Source organism: Aspergillus ambiguus (genome assembly GCF_047715705.1).
Source record: "Aspergillus ambiguus strain CBS 117.58 unplaced genomic scaffold BDV59scaffold_4, whole genome shotgun sequence".
Classification (NCBI taxonomy): domain Eukaryota; kingdom Fungi; phylum Ascomycota; class Eurotiomycetes; order Eurotiales; family Aspergillaceae; genus Aspergillus; species Aspergillus ambiguus.
The window spans coordinates 894,281-912,394 of NW_027395517.1; the positions used below are offsets into that span (position 1 = coordinate 894,281).

Sequence of the window (18,114 nt, forward strand, 5' to 3'; positions counted from 1 at the left end):
TCATTGAATTAAGTATAATATATATATTTTTAATTCTAACAACAGTCACAGGATATGGACATTCCGTTGTGATTTATCCCTAAGATTAGAACATCATCACTGACCATGGTTCTATTTGGCCGGGGGCTATCAACAGCAAAAGCAACTGTCCTGAAAGACGTCATCCGGCTGCAACAACATCTCTCCACCTCTCTCCGTGACAATACCAATATCGATCTTCCGCAATATAACAATCCGCACAGAGCCCCACCTCTGACTACCTCTCCAGACAAGAGGTCACCTTGCTGCAACTCTACATGCAATCGACTGCGCTCCGACTACTCCCCCGTCGCCAGCTCTCTACACCGACATACATTCCATCGCAGACACCCCGATTCGCTAGGGTCCGGCGCCAAATGAGCTCCCCCAGCAGCAAGAAGCCCTCCATTCCGCATGTAGTGCGCACAGCCGCCGAGCCGCGACAGAACCGACTATACAACGTCCGGCTGTCGCATATCGAGCAGGCCAACCCCACGGTCCGACTACTTCAATTGACTCTCCCCCCGCAGGCCTCCACCCCAGAGGAGAGTCAAGAAGACGCAGAGGTATGATGATGTCCGGCGCTCCGTTCGTACTCTCCCTACACAGACATCCAGCAGAAACAACTGACGCAGAACTAGTCGGACCAACCGGAGCCATTCACCTTCCTCCCAGGTCAATGGCTGGATGTGCACATCCCCACCGTATCTACTGCGGGAGGCTTCAGCATCACGTCGACGCCGGCGGACGCGCAGGCGCTGCCATCCCTGGAGCCGACGACAGAATCGCTAGCCGTCGACGACGAAGAGACGGGCCTTCCGCCGTTAGACCCCCGCGGACGAGCTCCGTATGTCGAACTCGCCGTGCAGTATGCACCGTCCAACCCGGCCAGTGCCTGGCTCTGGCGGCCCAAGCATGAGATCCTCGGGAAGGACCTCACCATCCGCGTTGGCGGGAGTCTTGTGTGGCCTCCTGCAGGCATCGATCTCGGTGGGATTCGCAATGTGGTTTTTGTCGCCGGTGGGATGGGAATCAAGTAAGTGTCCCTATAAGTCTGATGACAACTTGCGGTGTGCCAGGAGACAAAGGCTAACCTCTGTAATCAGCCCGCTCATATCCATGCTGTCGCACCTGAATAACCATCCCGATGGGTGTCCCTCCCTCCGCCGTCCTTGTAACATCCATTTCTTGTACTCCTCGAAGCTCCCTCGGGAGGGATCTTCGGAGAGCCCCATGGAACAAGTCCCGTTCCTCTCCCGCCTCCGCCAGATTATGCGATCGCATTCTACTTCTCAGCGCCTACAAATCTCGCTCGACCTCTTTCTCACTGGTCTGTCGCCGGAGTCACCCGTATTGCGGGAACCGCCGTTGGACATAACGGTTCATCCACGGAGAATCAGTCACAATGACCTCCAATTAGCTCTAGCTGGCCCAGAAGGAACATTCCGGCCAGAGGAAACGCTATGCTATATGTGTGGCCCGCCCAAAATGACAGACGAGTTTATTCCTATTATTCAAAACTCGCTCGGTCAGAAAAAAGAGCATGTGTTTTGGGAAAAATGGTGGTGAGCATTGTCATCGTCCAACTCTGCAATCTTTCTTGTCATACACCATGCAAGTGCGGTGAAGAAGCATAGTTACAGATTGTAAATGAGATAAACCAATATGAAAAAATCCTTTTTCGGCCCTTTCAAGATGTCCCTTTGCAACGGATCCTCGCGGCCGACGCTAGCATGATGACGCATCACTTGTACAAATTAAAAAAGTAAAGACGGTATAAGGGAGAAGATATGTGAATAACGAAGGGAGAAAGTGAAATAGAAACCATATGCCAGTTGCTGCGAGATGGAATGGAAAAGAATAGCGGTGTGTCATGAAGGCAATCACCCAAGGTTTTAGTTGTTCTCCTGGGGCCCTTTAACAGCTCCGCCATCGACGATCATCATCTCGTCGATTTTGGCTTCGGTTTCTCCATATTCAAGTCGCTTGTATGTCATGACTCTTCCGGAGTTCATATCAAAGTCAAAGAACCTGATGCGCCGGACGTAACCGCCGTAACCGCCGTAGCCTCCAAAGCCTGCGCCACCACCGTAGCACATCCAAAGCGAAGGCTTGTCGTTTTGGTCTTGATCCAGCATGCAATAGTCATTGACATGATCGCTAAGATGGGTTAACCACGATCTTGCGACGACGGACGGAGCATAGCGAGAGTAACTTACTGTCCGCAGCTGACAAACAGGATTCCCTCCTCCTCAAGCGCATCTTTAAAGCCCGAGTTGAAGCCCGGTGCCGTCGGTGCTTCCGACCAGTTGCCACGGTAATAATTCTGCTGCTCACGATATTCGGGCAATGGTATATGGATGAATGCCATGTTCATGTGCATGTAGGTATATTCATGGTGCTTGGCCTTCAGGCCCTGGGCGGTAGTCTTGAACCACCGAATCTGACTGGGTTTGATCCAGTCATAGCCTCGGAACTGGCGTTCATCCGGAGAGTAAGAGTGAGTGTCGAGGAGGTAAAGCGTCAAAGCGGAATTGCCGGTCTTTCCACGACCGAGGACTTCCACAATGTAGTTTCCGACGCCATCCACTTCCTCCGGGCCAGCCGATGATAGCGAATACGGGAGATCCTCAAGGATTTGCATCAATTGCTCCCTGTTGAGGTTCCCCTCGTCATCGTGATTGCCAAAAATAGCGGCATACGGTATCTTGCGATCGACCAGCAGCTTGACCGACTTGAAGAGCGCGGTCTGCGAATCTCTGGAGGTCTCGCCGTTTACTTGGTCACCAGTGAGGACAACCATGTCGGGTTGTTCTTCGTCTAGGAGTCTTTCGACAAACTCCAGGGTGCGCGGGTCGGCCTCACATCTCTGGCCCGGGACTGGCTCAATGGGGACGGGGTCTCGACACGCCCCAAGCCCCGTACTCAGGTGCAGATCAGCCAGCTGCATGATCTTGAATCGGCCATTCTCGTTAATTCTGGGGACTGGCTTCTTGTTCTTGGAGGGGTGCCCTCGCCGAACACTGATACGAGCTTCCGTATTTTCGGTCCGACTATCCAGCAGCAGCGGGGTATCCTTGACCTCCCACCCAAACCGCGGGTCGACGGCATCTGCACCGAAAAGCACATCGATGCCGGTAATAGCCTTCTGTGAATCGCTCGCATGGCGCTTCGCGGTACGTTTCAACCAGATGCCCCCAGGTCTTTCCTCCCATACCCCGCCATCTTTCTTCGACTCGTCAGTGGACTCAGGTACGAGTCGGCTAATCTTTAAATCTATCACCACTTTGTCGGAGGATAACAGGTCTTCTTCCTTTTTGTGTTGGAAGTGGATGAAAGCACTGGAGGTCCAGCCGGTGCGGAGATAGAGGTCTTTCTCCACAGCAGTCCATGACTCCGAACGGGGTTTGCAGTTAGAAAAGGGGTTGATGGCGGAGCATGTGACCACGATAACGTCTGTGATCGCGAGTCCAGAGTAGTGAGAGGGAAGGTGGCCGTGGATGGAAGCGGGGAGGACGCGAAAGCGATTATCGAGAGTGACCACCAAGATGAGGACGAAAGAAGCTACTAGAGCGAGCTGAACGCCCGCTCGAACCTGGCGAAGACAATGGATTAGTGTCGGGTGGAGGGTAGGGGGATAGAGGCCATATAGCACTCAGCGGAGTTGAGGTCATACAAGACGGCGTGTCATGACAACTGTGGCAGATCCCCTTGGTAGCTGGTAGTTGGAGGGAATATGGGCGGATGCTCAAGCATGATGGGACCGCCCAGTCGCAGAATCAAATCGGGAGGCTCACCACAGAGAAGACCTAGCACCAGGTCATCTCACGGGGCCTGTTCTTCGGAGGAGAGGAGTTCGATCGGAGAGAAGAGGAGGAAGAATGTTAATGTCGCTCCCCCGTATTTTCGAGGGTCTGTCTTTCCCGAATCCGGCAGGCGGTCGATCCACGAACAATGGGCCCACTAGCCGCTTTGGGACATGGGTCCAGCTGTCACGTTAAACCCGATTCGGTAATCTACATGGTGCAAAACATACGCAGTACGTACAGGATGGATGTCTATCTGAGTATCTATCTAGATCTAACTACATGACCGCACTTAATACAGTTACTTTCAAGGCCCATTCTGCGCCACCTGTTTGGCCGTCACTTTACCGGCGAGAATATCTTTCGTGGTAGCGAGTATGGACGACCAGTTCTCGAAGACCGTAAATGGCATTCCCTTGCGTTCACAGAACGTGACCAAATCTGGAGTATTGTTAGACTCGGTTGCCTACCGGCGGTAATAAGAAGCGCCGCTTACCGTTTCCTTTCTTCGCAAACAGGAGATCCGTTTCCGCGGCAGCAGACAAGTCGGAGACGCCATCTCCTGCATAGAGCAGAGTCGGACGCACGGCATCGGGGAGGGCGGCATAAGGCTTGATCTCGAGAGACTTGTCATGACCAAAATGGCTGTCGTCGTGGTACTTAATCTGCCAACCACCCTCAGTATTGATATCCTTGCCGTCGCGGCTCTCAACGTCATTGGCGACAATGTGGAGATGGTCGCCCATCTTGCCTCCCAGCAGGGTCTCGAAGAGCGCGGTGATAATAGGAACCATGCCTGAGGAGAGGACGACAATGGGCACGTTGTTCTCCTTGGCCCAATTGTAGAACTCGACAAAGTGGGGGTCCAGGCGCATGTTCTTCCGGAGTTGGTCGATACATTCGTTGTAGGGCGTCTTCACGCTGTCCAGCATTTCGCGGAAGGAATCGCTGCGAAAAGGAAGATATCAGGTAAGACAAGTCGGGTAGAGAGAATGCAAGTGCGGGAGGTATACCGAAAGGTGATTTTGCCTTCCAGGACATCCAGGTTCCCCTGACGACGCTTTTCGCGGCCGTATCCGAGGTTATCGGTCTTGTCAGAGGGACCAGTCAGTCGTATGGTTGGAGCGCGGCTGTTGGGAAAGGGATACCAGGAAGTCATTGCTATCTTTGAGGGTGATGGTCCCATCAAAATCCGTGAAGAAGATGACCTTCGGGTTGGATTTCATGTACGGGAGGGAGGAAGCAGTCATGTTGGTAATAGCAAGAAGGCTATCAATGGTGATATACAACTATGCGACTGGAGGAGAGGGAGGTCAGCAATCGGCGACCCGATGGGCGTTTCTCATGGTCCTCATCCTGTTCACGTTGCCCCGCCGTGGGGGGGTGGGCCGTCTGAACTGCAATGGGAACCGAGAGGGAAGTCGAAGAGTCGATGAGACGTACAGAGAGTATTTGGTGAGGTAGAGGAGTGGGATGCGATGGAGGTGTACGTTTGTTTGCTGGGGAGAAAAGGGGCAAGGGGAAAGAGGAGAGAAAGAAGAAACGAGGGAAGGAACGTCCTTCTTGGGCCGCCGAAGGAGCAAACCAGGAAAGACGTCGCTAGACACTACCTACTTAGGCAATTGGCCGTCCTCTGTTGGATACTACATACCAGGTACCCAGGTGTATATACTACGTAAGTACCTTGGGTATAAGATTGTACAATCGCCGATATTCAATAAGCCGTATGTTGGCGATGGATTAGTACCGTGGATGGATCCGCAGTTTATTTTTTATTCCTCATCTCGGTCATCTTCAACTTCCGCTTCCCTTCCCCCAACGCCTCCATTCCCTCGCGTCAATTGAATGGCTCGTCTGCTGCAGTCCTTGCGGCGAGTCCTGGGACTCTCTCCCTCCTGCAAACCTTCTCCACCGTCCATCTTCCCCAGATCCGTCGATACCGACTTTTCCTTCTTCCGCGGTCAGTACAACCACTCACTTCCTCGCCATCCAGGTTCTTCTAACCTCCTTCGCTTCTACAGAAGGAGATCGAGCCGTCATCCATGGGAAAACCCCGACCCTGACCAAACCCCTCCGTCATGGCCACAAGACTGATCTCCGTCGCGGATCTCTCCCGCACGACAGCATCATCGGTCAACGAGTGCGCGATCGAATTCAAGCCGTGAAAGGCCCCGAATGCCGACTCACCCTCCCCACGCTCGATGAATATGTCGCCCTGACGCCGCGTCTGGTCACGCCGGTATGCCCTCCCCCCAAAAAGTCAATCTCCCCGCGAATAAACCGAACGAACTAACCCATTGGCTTCCTACGCATCCAGATCTACGCTGCCGACGCCAACCTCATCGTTTCCCTCCTCGACATCCACGTCGCACCTCCAGCAGACGGCGACGACCGGACCCGTCCACCGCCGCTAGAAATCCTCGAGTCCGGCACCGGCCACGGCTCCCTCACCCTCCACCTTGCGCGCGCAATCCAAGCCGCAAACCCGACCCCTCCGCCTCTCCCGACACGCTCGCAGGTCCAGTTCCTCCAAGACCGACCCATCCGACCCGACGAGGAAGATCGCAGCACCACCAGCCCGCAAACAACCACCACATCAACCCCGGACAACGCCCCCCCACCAGAGACAGCCGACGCCGCGCAACAGCAGACCTGGGACGCCTGGCGCGCGCAGCGCCGGGCAGTCATCCACACGGTGGACGTGTCGCCCAAATTCTCGGCGCACGCGGAGAAGATCGTGCGCGGGTTCCGCCGCGGGCTATACGCAGGTAACGTGGACTTCTACGTGGGCCACGTCGAGAACTGGATCGTGCAGCAGACGGCTGCGCGACAACGGGCCCAGCCCTCCCTTCTGTCCCGGACCCCGACGGCCGCCTCCGTCGAGCCGTTCCTTTCCTACGCCATCCTGGACATGCCGTCGGCTCATCAGCGCATCCCGCGTGTCGCCCCGATCCTCAAACGCGACGGCGTCCTGGCCGTCTTCATGCCGAGTATCACCCAGATCGGCGACTGCGTGGATCTCATCCGGCAGCAGGCGCTACCCTTCGCTCTGGAGAAGGTCGTCGAGCTCGGCGCGGGGATCAGCAGCGGCCGGCTGTGGGATGTGCGCTTCGCCGTGAAGAAGTCCCGCGCGGACCCGTCGTCGTGGGCCGAGACCGCCGAGGGTGAGTCGGCCGCGGCTGCGGACGGTGCCACGGGGGAGACACCTGCGATGGAGGAGGCTAAGGCTGATGACAGTGTGCTAGTCTGTCGACCAAAGGTCGGGTCTCGCATTGTGGGTGGTGGGTTCGTCGGGATCTGGAGACGCATTGAGGATCTCCAGAAGCGTTGAATTTGCTCGGAGTTTGGATACCCCCCTTTGTAATATAGATTGTCGTGTATGATATGTAGACGGATGTGGATCTTGCATGTGCATGTACCGCTTGGGCGTTTTGTGTCTCCTCTACAGCTTAGAGTTACCGGAATTCATCGAAGAAAGAGAAATAGCATACACCTCCTATCTGCCTTGGCCCTGAGCCCGCACCACCCAAGTATACACAAGGCTAGGTCTAGATAAAAGACTCGGGTTCAACGCACGTAACAAATCCTAGCACATACCAACCGGAACTGAGCAGAGTAAACGGGGCAAAAGAACAACAGAAACAGCCACGCCGTTGTAACTAGGTACTTTCCAAGATGACAGCAAAGGGATACAATCGGAAGGAAACCCTTTCAAAGCGACATCAGCAACAAGAATAGACTCACACAAGAATGTTATAGAAAGATAGGAGAGAAACAAGCAGGACGGGCAAACGCAAGACAATGAAGAACACCACAGGCACGCAGTAAAGGCCCCCAAAGATTCCGAGATAACAAACCGGCTACACAAACACCAGTCTCATAAGATGTCGACATGCTCCGTTTCCCTTCAGCTCCGTTGCGGTCCAAAGTCCGCCTCCACAACCTTACCCTTTTTCCCTTTAACTGAAAACTCCGCAAATAATGCGATATGGTCACTAGGAAAATGAAAATTGGGGAACCCGGGCACTCTCTTCAGATAGTCCTTGTCCACCTCGCCCAGTAACGCCGAAACGTGCAGTGTATTTGATGAATACCAGACGTAATCCAGAATGTCCTTGAAATCGGGCGTGTAATTTGTAAAGCTCAGTTCGTTGATAGATCCGTACGCGGACTTGAGCTTGAAGGGGTGCGTCATACCGACCCGGCTCAGGTTACCGTACAACCGCTTCTCCAGATCGGGATGCTCTTCGGTGAGCCGTCCGTTCGCGATGAGATTGTATGCCGCGGAACCAGGTGACGAGTTGAAGTCTCCACACATGAAGAGCGGAATCTGATCACCACTGGCGTATTCCATCGACGGCGCGGGCTCAGGCTGATTCTCGGTCTCACCACCACCTTCGGCTTCCGAGAAGCGGAAGGCCGTCTTGTCGGTACATGGGGGCCATTTCGCGTATCCGTCAGATAGCTTCGTGATCTCCTCCATGAGAATGGCGGTCTGGATCAGCTTGACATCTTTGAACGCCGGGTCCCAGTAGAGGTGAGCATTCACGACGATGAACCGCGACCCCGTCAACCGGTTTTCCAGGAACACAACGACTGCGATGTGGTCCTTCTGCCAGAGACGGTTGTAGATGTCATCCTGACCCTTGGCGTCTGGTCTCCGGACAGCTGTCTGCCCAAAGTTGATCATCTGCTTGTCAAGCAGGATGAACTTGCTTCCTTTGAAGAAAGTTGCGCAGCCATCAACGGACTTGGCTTCCTCCTCCTGCATGCCCATGGCCCTTCCTCGAGGCCAATACACTCCCTTGTAGTCGTTGTATGCCAATTGTTCCCGGAAGAACCCGTTGTAGCTACCTTGATCGACTTCTTGGAGGCAAACGATGTCCGAGTCGTGAGACCGCAATTCGCTTAGAATGAGTTCTCGCCGGAATTCCCAGGATAGGGCGCGGGAAGGTGTATATCCAAAGTGCGAGGAGGTCGCCGACGAGTCACACAGGGCGTTGTGGGAAAGGACCGTGACTTTCTCGGTGGAGGCGTTCGAGGTGTCATCAAGGATCACCCAGTCTCTATCGGGAGGTGGGAGGTGAACTAGAGCTTCCGTTAGCGCAAGGTCCCTTAGGAATTCACTATAGCAGTGACAGCCACATACCTGGCATCTCTTCCCTCAAATATCTGATCAAAGCCTTTGTGCCATCCTTCACAACCTGGGACTTGAGCATATCGTTCAAGGGGTTTCCCTCAATACCCAGTGTTTCCAAACGGTAAAGATAGCCCATCTCGTAGGGAAGTGTGCGGATGTTGTTGTCGAATAGGAACAGGTTCTTCAGGCTCGTGAGCATGCCGATTTCCTCTGGGAGCTCTGTGAGGTCATTGCCGGACAGATCCAGATGCTCCAGTTTCCGCAGCTGTCCAATTGTTTGAGGTAGAGCCTTCAGCTTGTTATGGTTCAGGTATAGCTTTTCCAGGAATACGTAGTTGAACAAAGACGTCGAGAGTGCACGGAGACCCTGACCACCGAAATCCAGAGCATACCAGCCCTGCCTTGGCCTCGACTTCGCCTTTGCGGTCCCGTTACGACCATCGGTGCCATTCTCTTGGACTTCGATCTGGCTGGGAGCAATCTGGATGCCCTTCGTCTGCTGGGCTACGGCACGGGCGTAATAGTGAGGGGAACTGGCCTGCCGCGACTCAGCAGCCAGCTGCAACTGCTGTTGCCAATGCTCATTCATAGACTCGTCAAGGTCTTCGTCAACGTTAGCATGAGCCCCATTCTGCATGTGGCTCGGGGTGAAGTGGGGGGTTGCGGCGGCCAAGGCCCCGCTAGAGAAATTGTGTTGATGAGTGATGTTGTGGGTAGCTTGGTTGTGATGGGCGTGGTGGTGGGGTTGCTGGGCCGGATGAGGATGGTGGCTTTGAGATTGGAACTTGGGAATCTGCATGCCAAACCGCTGATGGGCCTGGCCGCCGTTCATGAGGACATGTTGGCCTTGGTGCGTCTGGCTGTACATGGTGAAAGGGTTGAGGGCGGCGGCGGTGGCTTGAGTGAGGGGAGGGGATCGAGAAGGAGAAGGAGTGTCGTGGCTGTATTTCAGTCTTCCCGTGGGTGAATTGGTTCCGTTGCGGACAAGGTGTCGTTGCTGTTGCGTTGGAAAGAAGAACTGCCCGGCCCCAGGCTGCTGGAACCTGTAGGTACCATCTGCCATTTAACGTGGCAGATGAGACCGAGGAGGAATTGGATGAGGATTCTCGGCGAACACGAGAATCGGCCGCGCAGGATCCAGGTTCAGCGTAGTAGCGGTGGAGTTGGAGGTGGTGAAGGTAGGCGAGAGGAGAGTCGGGGATCGGATACGTTCTCGCCGTCTCTTCAGCATGGGGTCCTAAAGCGGAACCACACCGAGGATTCAGGCTAATCCGAACTCACGATTGTAGCAAGCCCGATCAGGGTCAACCAGTTTCTCCACCTCAGTCACGGCTCCAGATGCGAATCGAAGGGTCACAGTGATCGATCGTCGAGCGATAGGGGAGGAGATCGAGAGGAGCGAGTCACCGCCTGACCGACAGTGGTCTAGCGAGGAGCCTGCAGTCGCGGTGCGAAAGTCGCCTAGTAAAGCAGAATAAACCGATCGAGGGAGACGGGACAAAGCATGTAAGAGAATACCACGGGGGGAGATATCAACGGAGCGGGCAGGTTGTTGGGGAGAAGGCCTTGTTCGTCCTGACGCAGTGAAGATGGTTTGCATCGAAGGCGGGAGTTGCGTGGTCACGTGAGGTGGCATCGGGGGGTCCTGATTCGCCGCCCGGGAGGAAGGGCCCAAGGTTGCTGGATTCGGCGACGGGCATAGTTCACCCTCAGAACTCCTGGTTGTAAGATCTTTCGGGGAGGGTTGGGCTGACGTTCGGTCTGCTTGGGGGTAGAGAAAGCGTTGAGCTGTCGAATCCTTCTAAAAACCATCTACGGACGACAACTGGCGACGGGTGGTCTGGTTCCTTTCATCACTGTTCTTAGTACTTATGCCTAACTACGACCATGACTGTTGAAGGCTACCCACATACACCGTTCGCCTGGATATATTTACAAAGTACCCTGTTCAACTCGGCTGGAGGAAATGCCATCCGCCCCAATCAATCTTCCTCGCTAGCCTAAGGGCAGTTGTGCAACATGCCTGGGAAAAAGCTCCACGAAGCTCACTGAGGTGCAACGACAGCATGCCAACTTTAATCTGAAACATGTCTCCAAGCTGATGGTACTATCATGGGCCGTCATACGCAAGGAGACGATTGTTTACAGCCGCCTTGGGCCAACTAACTAGGGGCCTACCCTTTTCCAGTGAGTCAGTTGCCTCTCAAAGGTATACGAATATATGAATATAGGGGAGGGAGAACAATTCCAACTTGGCCCTCGTGGACGATCCTCTTTCGGAATTCCGCAACGTACATCATGCGAGATATATAATAGTGTCAAAAAGACCCATCGTAAAGTGGCCACCTTGCCAACATATACTTTCTCCCACAAGCCCAATCACGCAACCCGGGGAAGGATTTCCAGAAGATCGGGGAGAAGGTGATGTACATCCATATTGGTGCAACTAACTCCTTAGCCGAACGACTATAAGGAGTTACCGGGAGGGCACAGACGATGAATGAAACCCTCCCCATGTAATCCGCCTGTACTCCTTCCTGTAGGAGGCCTTAGGCCAGCAAGTGCCCCGTGCCGGCACGTGCCGAAAGACCGCCACCCGCTATGACGATACAGAAGATTTCCCACCGTCGCTCTCTTCTCCCCGTATTTTTGAGAGGGCATCATTCCACTGGGTCATGATGTCAAGACCCGCTAGTTCCCCTCTCTGCCTGGCCTACCTTTCGGCTTCAGCAGGGAAAGCCCCAGTTGGCATTGCGAAGTCTTGGTGATTCATTGCCACCTCTGCCGACCGACTAAACTGATCCGAGAGTAGTGTCGTCCAGCCACGACGGGGACTATGAAAGTCTGTACCTACGTTAGTTTCCCCTGAACAAAACGGTGGTTGGTGAGTGGCACTTCATCGTGCACAAATGGAATCCTAGTCCCCACTCTGACCAACGCCGTTTCATTATTGTTGTTCCTTTGTGTGTATTCTTCTTCGGAGATATCCATTCAACATGGAGTTGCTGACGGTGGTGACCCAGGGATGAGACTCTTCAACGACTCCGCCAACTTTCTGGTCCGTGTTGGATTAGGGAGGGTTGAGTAGGATCAAACGGATCTCTCCCTATTCGTCGAGCGGGACCCAGCAGAGACAAGAGACATCGGCAGTCTACTGCCACCCATGGATCAAGACGTCGCGGATGATACCTATCATACCGACAGAAGTACAGTACATCGCGGAGATGACCAACCCAGGGTTGCTCAAATCCCGCCACTACTGGAGGAACCGGGCTGTCAGAGACGAACAACCTGCGACACCAGAGGCGAAACCCAGTGGGGAGGTAAGTTCCCTAAATCATGACTAGTCGGCTTAGTAGTAACCGACTCGACGGATGGAGTCCACCCTGGGGGCTCGAATCTGCTGGCCGTTCCGGAATGAAGTGGAGTCCATAGTAGGGGGGAAAAAGAGAGAGAAAGTCCTGCGATTTTCATCCATCGATGGTGTCTCTATCGTTTTTTGCCCCCCTCTTCCCTCCCTCCTTCTCTTCTCTCTCTCTCTCTCTTCTCCCCTGCTTTTCCATGGCTTAATCGGGCTCATCAATTACTCCCTGGTCCTTATAAAATACATAGAAAACCCTTGTTTTCTTCTTATTTCTATTTTCCCCAAACACCCGCGCATATCTACTCGACCTTCCCCCACTCATCTCTCCGTCAACTTTTTTTTTTTTAGCCCCCCTACTCTGACGTGGACTATACCGCACCCTTCTCCCTCTAGTTCCAACCATTCTCATACTCATTATTAATCGAGCTGTGTTTCCGTCATGATATAATGTTCTAAAACACCTCCCGGATTACTTGGTCCGTTGTGTTTCCCGAGGATGCATGCAGACCCTTCCCCGCAGAACGATCGATCCATGAGAACAACAGCTTGTTAAAAGGAATTCAATCTCAAAACTATGGACATGATGTCGCCCGGTGCAGTCCCATTTCCCCCGGCCGCAGCATCGGGCTCGGATCTCCATTCCACCATCAGTTCCACCGGTCAAACCTGGGCGGCCACATCCACATCTTCCCTGACGTCCCTCCATGACTACACCAATTTCCCTCTCATACGCCAGGGCGACCGCACCTACCTCCGAGATCCCGAGAACCTCTATCCACTCCCCTGCGACCTACCCGAGATCCATCGACAGACGTTGCGCTCCCTCATGCTGGTGCGCGTGTTTGGCGGCCCCTTCTGCACCCCATACCTGACCGAGCGGCCGCCGATGCGCGTGCTGGAGATCGCCTGCGGGTCAGGCCTGTGGTCCAGCCTCTGCCACGAGTATTTCGCACGGCAAGGCCACCGCAACGTGGCCTTCTACGGCATTGACCTGGTCTCGCTGGCTCCCGACCTGCGCAAGAAGGGCGTCAACTGGCACTTCAAGCGCCACGACCTGCGCAAGCCCCGGCTGCCCTTCCCGGATGACTTCTTCGACTTCGTCTTCATCAAGGACGCCGGCATGTGCCCGTCCAGCCCTGCCCAGCAAGCCTCCGGCTTGAGCGAACCGCTGCGCGTGCTCAGATCCGGTGGCATCCTCGAGGTGTGGGATTCCGACTGGGTCTTTCGCTCGCTGTTGCCCAACCCGGCGCCCGCGCGCAAGCTGGCGTCCCGCGAGCAGGAAACCGCCGACGCCACCGCCACGTATACCTTCTCGGCCGCCACGCCCTTCACTCGCGCCCAGAACAAGTTCCTGCAGGACTACAACTCCTGGGTGGAGAAGGCGTTCGATCGCCGGAAGCTCACCGCGTTACCGTGCGCCACCATCGGCCTGTCCTTCAACGCCGAGGTGGATGTGCTGGAGAATGTTGACAGCCGTCGCATTGCCATCCCGCTCGGAGAGGTGCGCTGGGAGCGCGACGGCCAGGGCAAGGATTCGACCGGCAACGTGCGCAAGCAATTGACCGCCGACCAGTTGTCCATACGACGTACCGCGCTCTTGACGGTCATCCAGATGATCGAGGGCATGGAGCCGATTCTCATGGAGGCTAGCGGGAAGAGTCGTGATGAGTGGAACCGGTGGTGGACTGCCATGATGGCCGACGTTTTCAAGACGGGCCTCGCCAACGGTGAGTGTCTTGAAGTCAGTGCCTGGTGGGGGCGGAAGAGATGAGCGCTAGTATGGAATGAAGAAGTACGCGGTGTTTCGGTGTGCGGGAAGGAGAAAAGCAACAGCGGCAAGGCCGAAGAGACCATTGCTTGGTTTATATTGGTGATACCCCTATTTTGGACTGTTATGTATTTATCTCTTTCTTGTGTATATTTGCTGGACATATGGGCACGGCATGATATGATGCCTACGGCATCCCTTAATTGTTTTCATAGCGCTGTTTCAGCGTCCGATAACGCTTTAAATAGTACCTATTCTCGTCAGCGATAGCTCTGTAGGTCTCATAGTCCGTACCGTCACGTACAATGCTTCGATTTCTATCGAGACGAATCAGTCACTAGCCTCAAAGCTCCCCTGCACGGGAATGCAAAACATACCCTTCTTGACAAACTCCGCCCGGGCGATTCCCTTCCGGATCTGCTCGTCATCATTCAGATGCGCCTGGCTGGCAAATGCCTTGTGGAGTCGGGTCCGAAAATATTCGTAGCCTTGGGGATAGTTGCGCCCGAGATTGAGCATCTCTACAAGGGTCAGCGTTGCACTGCATAGAGTAGAGGGGAAGACGTGCCCTTGTAGATGTTGATGACCTGCCGGCGCAGCTCAGGATTGGTCATGTTGGTTCCATTCACTTGCGATGTGTCCAGGGAGACTCTGAGGGGAGAGGAGGTCGCAGGCCGTCCGTCGTTGGAGTGCGGGTTTGGGGCGGATGGCGGTGACGTTATTGTTGCGCGGGAGAAACGCCCAACCAGTTGGTGTCGACGCGAGGGTGTGTCCTTGTTATCCTGGGATTCCTATTTCCCCAAGTACATAGTACGTACTCCCTATATGTTGTACTGATTTGATCAATGAGGAGGATCACAGCAATGACAACATTATCCGCTCGAAGCGGGTGGGGTTAGCCGAACTCCCGCCGCTTCTGGCCGCTGGTTGTTGTCGATTGCCCTTATGGACTCACCACTCACCACGCTCTTGTCCACCCCTTCACTGCCCCTCCAACCTGCACAATGAATCCTATCCACGTTCTACAGCGACAGCCTGCGGTTTTCTCCAGATCCTTCCTCCACAGCGTGCGTCTCTTCTCGGTCTCCGCTGCCCCCCGAAGCGCTCATACCTCGGATGCGAAGCCGACGCGGAAGCCGCACGAGATCGATCCCCGATGGCTGTCCACGACGAAACAACGACTCGGTCGCTGCATGATGTTCGGTCTGACGCCCCCGCAGGTCCGGGAGGCCGGGGACATCCTGCAGCAGATCGCCCGGGACTGGCGCGAGCTCATCGCCGGGAGCGAAGGGTACTTGACTGATGCGACGAGACGGGGGTTGTTCCGACAGAACGTGGCGTGGGGAGAGATGGTATGGTAGTCATCTAGTATATTGTCGACGGCGTGGAATGGCGATGCTAATGTAGGGGTTTCCGGGCGGACGATAGGATTCAATGGTGAGACGGACGTGACTTCCCCTCTGTGATGGACTCGTGGCTGACATGCGATTAGGGTACGAACCTCCCCCTTTCCCTTGCTGCTTTTCCAACGGCTACGCGCACACCAAATGAGGCGGATTGTATTCTGAAACCCGTTCCTGATTGCCTCCAGGCCACGTCAACAATGTCACCTACGCCCGATACGCCGAGACCGCGCGGGTATACTTCATGCGCAACTACGCGATGCACGTCGACCCGGCCCATAAGCAGGAGTGGATGAATCTCGTCAGCAACAGGGGCATTGGGGTCATCATGCGCAGCCTCAAACTGGACTATAAATTTGTATGCGGGCCCGGTCCAGCTCGGAGAGGTGTTCTGTCTGTCTGCGTGCTAACCGCCCCGACCAACCACAGCCCATGACCTATCCAGATAAAGTCACTGTCTACCATAAACTGGCGCAGGCGCCGTCCGCGCCCCACGCATCCCAGTATTCGATATACCTCCAGGCCGTGGTCATCTCCGAGGCGCACCAGCGGCCCGCCGCCCGCATCCACGAGGATCTGGTCGCTTACGACTACCGACAGGGGAAAAAGACCGTGCTACCGCCGTTCCTGATGGCGCAGTGCAAGGATACGTGGGAGCTCCAGGAGCAGGCGAAGGCGTTTTGGCGCCAGCGCATCCTGGAGATCGAAACAAGGGTCCGCACGTTGGAGGTTGAGAGCTGGGATCGGGAGGATGCGGTGGAGGATACTGGATCGGCCAGGGCGTGAACATATTGCCATTGTATAGAATATTTTGCATACTCTTCACAGGAGAACAATAGTCGACGATTGCTTGCGTGGAGGAGTAGACTCAATGAGAGCTCCTGTGGCTACTCCGTATGGCTGTCATACGACCCGCGGACGTTGCACCTCGGCAACTGCTTAGGGCGCAGGATGCAGGTAACTAACGCGAAGGGCCTTACGAGATCTAGTAATGTGGCGCGGCCTTCTTTCCGAGCCAAGAAAAGCTTGCTCACCAAGTGGTCCGGTTGCCAGCCTCGGTGGTCAACGAGCATATACGCCGTACCTATCCGGAGCACACTACCACGAAATAATACGCAGGGATTCAACAGAAGTGGTGTCACCGGAATAGTCCAGGAGAGACATTCTGCAGGGATCCGGACTGGACTATCCATACCGACGATAAGACTAGTAGATTCTTGGGCTTGTCAGGTATGTGCCTGGAGGAGTTATCCGTCAGTCAACCACGGGTGTGAAAAGGACCTTCCTTTGAAAATTTAGCGGCGAGAAGTAAGAAAAAAAATTTGGGAAAAAGGTCTAGATCGGGATTCTCTTGATCTTTTTACGTACGAGAGAAACCCTCATCCATCGTCCTGCAGGATTCTCACTGGATCCTACCGTTTACCGCGTTGTCGGCTCGGCGCTGCTCCTTGCCTTGGTTCGGGCCCAAGCCGAGTTGGAGATGCCCTGATTGGCGACGATCTCAATGCAGGTCTCCAGCCCCCGTTGCCTGAGTCCAGTTCAGGACGAAGGTGGTATTTTTTTCCCTTGGGCAAGTGGTAGGGAAAGACAATGATCGACCGTTTAAATCTACTCCCGAAAGTCAAACAGGCCGACTGCCAAGGATGAAGGGTTCTCAACTGGATCCCTGGATGCAACCCTGTCGCCCTGTCTGCTGTCGTTTCTCGGTATATCCCATGCTCTGGTATGAATGCTGATTGACAACATCTCCGCCATGGATGATCTGACAGCCGCCTCGAGATGTTCAGGGCCCAGAAGGCCACAGAAGATGGGTTAATCAGGCCAAAGATGGTGCGATGGGAGGACCATCATCTGACAAAGATTGCGGGGCAGAATCGGCAATCCGTTCTGGTTGAACCGTGAACACGAGTATCCCTTTTAGGGCATTCAGGGTTGATCGTCCGGACTAAAACCGACTAAAATGGATCCAGTCCCAATCGGACTGGACTAAAAAGTAGGCGGTTTGCTTTTCACCTGACAGTCTGCATGCATGAGCCGCTCGCTCTTACTCTTGCCCGTTCGGTGGTCGCGCTGTGGCTTTGTGAGTGGCTTTGAACAATGGCGATTCTTGCACCAGAACAGTCGACGACAACGGCCGTGTCGGAAGGACGAGGAACGATGATGTGATGACGGTGGAGTTGACTTCCAATCCATCCGGTTGTATCGTATTGTCATGTAATATACGATACAGCCTTGTGTACTGGATACCTCCAGCTCCGGAGGCTACCTAGGTACAGCTTCTAGGTTAGGTATGAAGACTTTGGTGCAGGATATGGGACAGACCTCGAAAGTTGTATGCGGGCCGAGATACCTCCCGTAATCAATGGACAGTTCCATCTATACCAGATTGGCTGTCTTGGGCCTTAATTGCTTGGACTACCTGGGTGTGGCTTGAAACAAGATATTAATTACGCCGCTGAAGGCCAGTAACACCCGACCCGGTCGATCCTTCAGGTGTGCCCTAATATCATCCTCTAGAGGATTAGCTTGCTGGAAAATATCGGCGATTCAAACCTCGATGGGAAAGAAAGACCACCAAGGACCGTAGCTAACGAACCATTCAGCCTTTTGAGACG

At 54.5% G+C, this 18,114-nt stretch overlaps 8 protein-coding genes across 8 annotated transcripts; 4 read left to right on the forward strand and 4 right to left on the reverse strand.

Moving 5' to 3' along the window:
* Positions 1–2: 2 nt before the first annotated feature.
* Positions 3–1,645, forward strand: BDV59DRAFT_171361 (FAD-dependent oxidoreductase). Its single transcript, XM_073688562.1, has 3 exons — positions 3–584; positions 660–1,054; positions 1,125–1,645. The coding sequence occupies exons 1-3, from the start codon at positions 297–299 to the stop codon at positions 1,585–1,587; spliced, it is 1,146 nt and encodes a 381-aa protein (XP_073551500.1). The 5' UTR covers positions 3–296; the 3' UTR covers positions 1,588–1,645.
* Positions 1,646–1,913: 268 nt separating this feature from the next.
* Positions 1,914–5,074, reverse strand: BDV59DRAFT_199090 (uncharacterized protein; the record flags this gene model as incomplete). Its single annotated transcript, XM_073693290.1, has 6 exons — positions 1,914–2,178; positions 2,238–3,613; positions 4,153–4,265; positions 4,321–4,772; positions 4,838–4,914; positions 4,973–5,074. The coding sequence occupies 6 exons, from the start codon at positions 5,072–5,074 to the stop codon at positions 1,914–1,916; spliced, it is 2,385 nt and encodes a 794-aa protein (XP_073551501.1).
* Positions 5,075–5,519: 445 nt separating this feature from the next.
* On the forward strand, positions 5,520–7,312 carry BDV59DRAFT_171367 (tRNA (adenine-N(1)-)-methyltransferase). Its single transcript, XM_073688563.1, has 3 exons — positions 5,520–5,784; positions 5,846–6,063; positions 6,142–7,312. The coding sequence occupies exons 1-3, from the start codon at positions 5,670–5,672 to the stop codon at positions 7,153–7,155; spliced, it is 1,347 nt and encodes a 448-aa protein (XP_073551502.1). The 5' UTR covers positions 5,520–5,669; the 3' UTR covers positions 7,156–7,312.
* A 2-nt stretch (positions 7,313–7,314) lies between these two features.
* Positions 7,315–10,573, reverse strand: BDV59DRAFT_171368 (CCR4-Not complex 3'-5'-exoribonuclease subunit Ccr4). The gene is made up of 2 exons (XM_073688564.1): positions 8,974–10,573; positions 7,315–8,912 (listed from the first exon to the last, which is right to left on the reverse strand). The coding sequence occupies exons 1-2, from the start codon at positions 10,025–10,027 to the stop codon at positions 7,732–7,734; spliced, it is 2,235 nt and encodes a 744-aa protein (XP_073551503.1). The 5' UTR covers positions 10,028–10,573; the 3' UTR covers positions 7,315–7,731.
* A 2,031-nt stretch (positions 10,574–12,604) lies between these two features.
* Positions 12,605–14,305, forward strand: BDV59DRAFT_112925 (class I SAM-dependent methyltransferase). Its single transcript, XM_073686640.1, has one exon. It carries the CDS (start codon positions 12,903–12,905, stop codon positions 14,097–14,099), a length of 1,197 nt encoding a protein of 398 aa, XP_073551504.1. The 5' UTR covers positions 12,605–12,902; the 3' UTR covers positions 14,100–14,305.
* Positions 13,575–14,729, reverse strand: BDV59DRAFT_171373 (electron transfer flavoprotein regulatory factor 1). Its single transcript, XM_073688565.1, has 4 exons — positions 14,665–14,729; positions 14,474–14,617; positions 14,401–14,413; positions 13,575–14,347 (listed from the first exon to the last, which is right to left on the reverse strand). The coding sequence occupies exons 1-4, from the start codon at positions 14,708–14,710 to the stop codon at positions 14,296–14,298; spliced, it is 255 nt and encodes an 84-aa protein (XP_073551505.1). The 5' UTR covers positions 14,711–14,729; the 3' UTR covers positions 13,575–14,295.
* Positions 14,730–15,017: 288 nt separating this feature from the next.
* BDV59DRAFT_112960 (thioesterase family protein) lies at positions 15,018–16,369 on the forward strand. Its single transcript, XM_073686641.1, has 4 exons — positions 15,018–15,448; positions 15,525–15,540; positions 15,688–15,857; positions 15,929–16,369. The coding sequence occupies exons 1-4, from the start codon at positions 15,101–15,103 to the stop codon at positions 16,283–16,285; spliced, it is 891 nt and encodes a 296-aa protein (XP_073551506.1). The 5' UTR covers positions 15,018–15,100; the 3' UTR covers positions 16,286–16,369.
* BDV59DRAFT_113011 (uncharacterized protein) lies at positions 16,336–16,846 on the reverse strand. The gene has a single exon (XM_073686642.1). The coding sequence runs from the start codon at positions 16,690–16,692 to the stop codon at positions 16,387–16,389; it is 306 nt and encodes a 101-aa protein (XP_073551507.1). The 5' UTR covers positions 16,693–16,846; the 3' UTR covers positions 16,336–16,386.
* Positions 16,847–18,114: the final 1,268 nt, after the last annotated feature.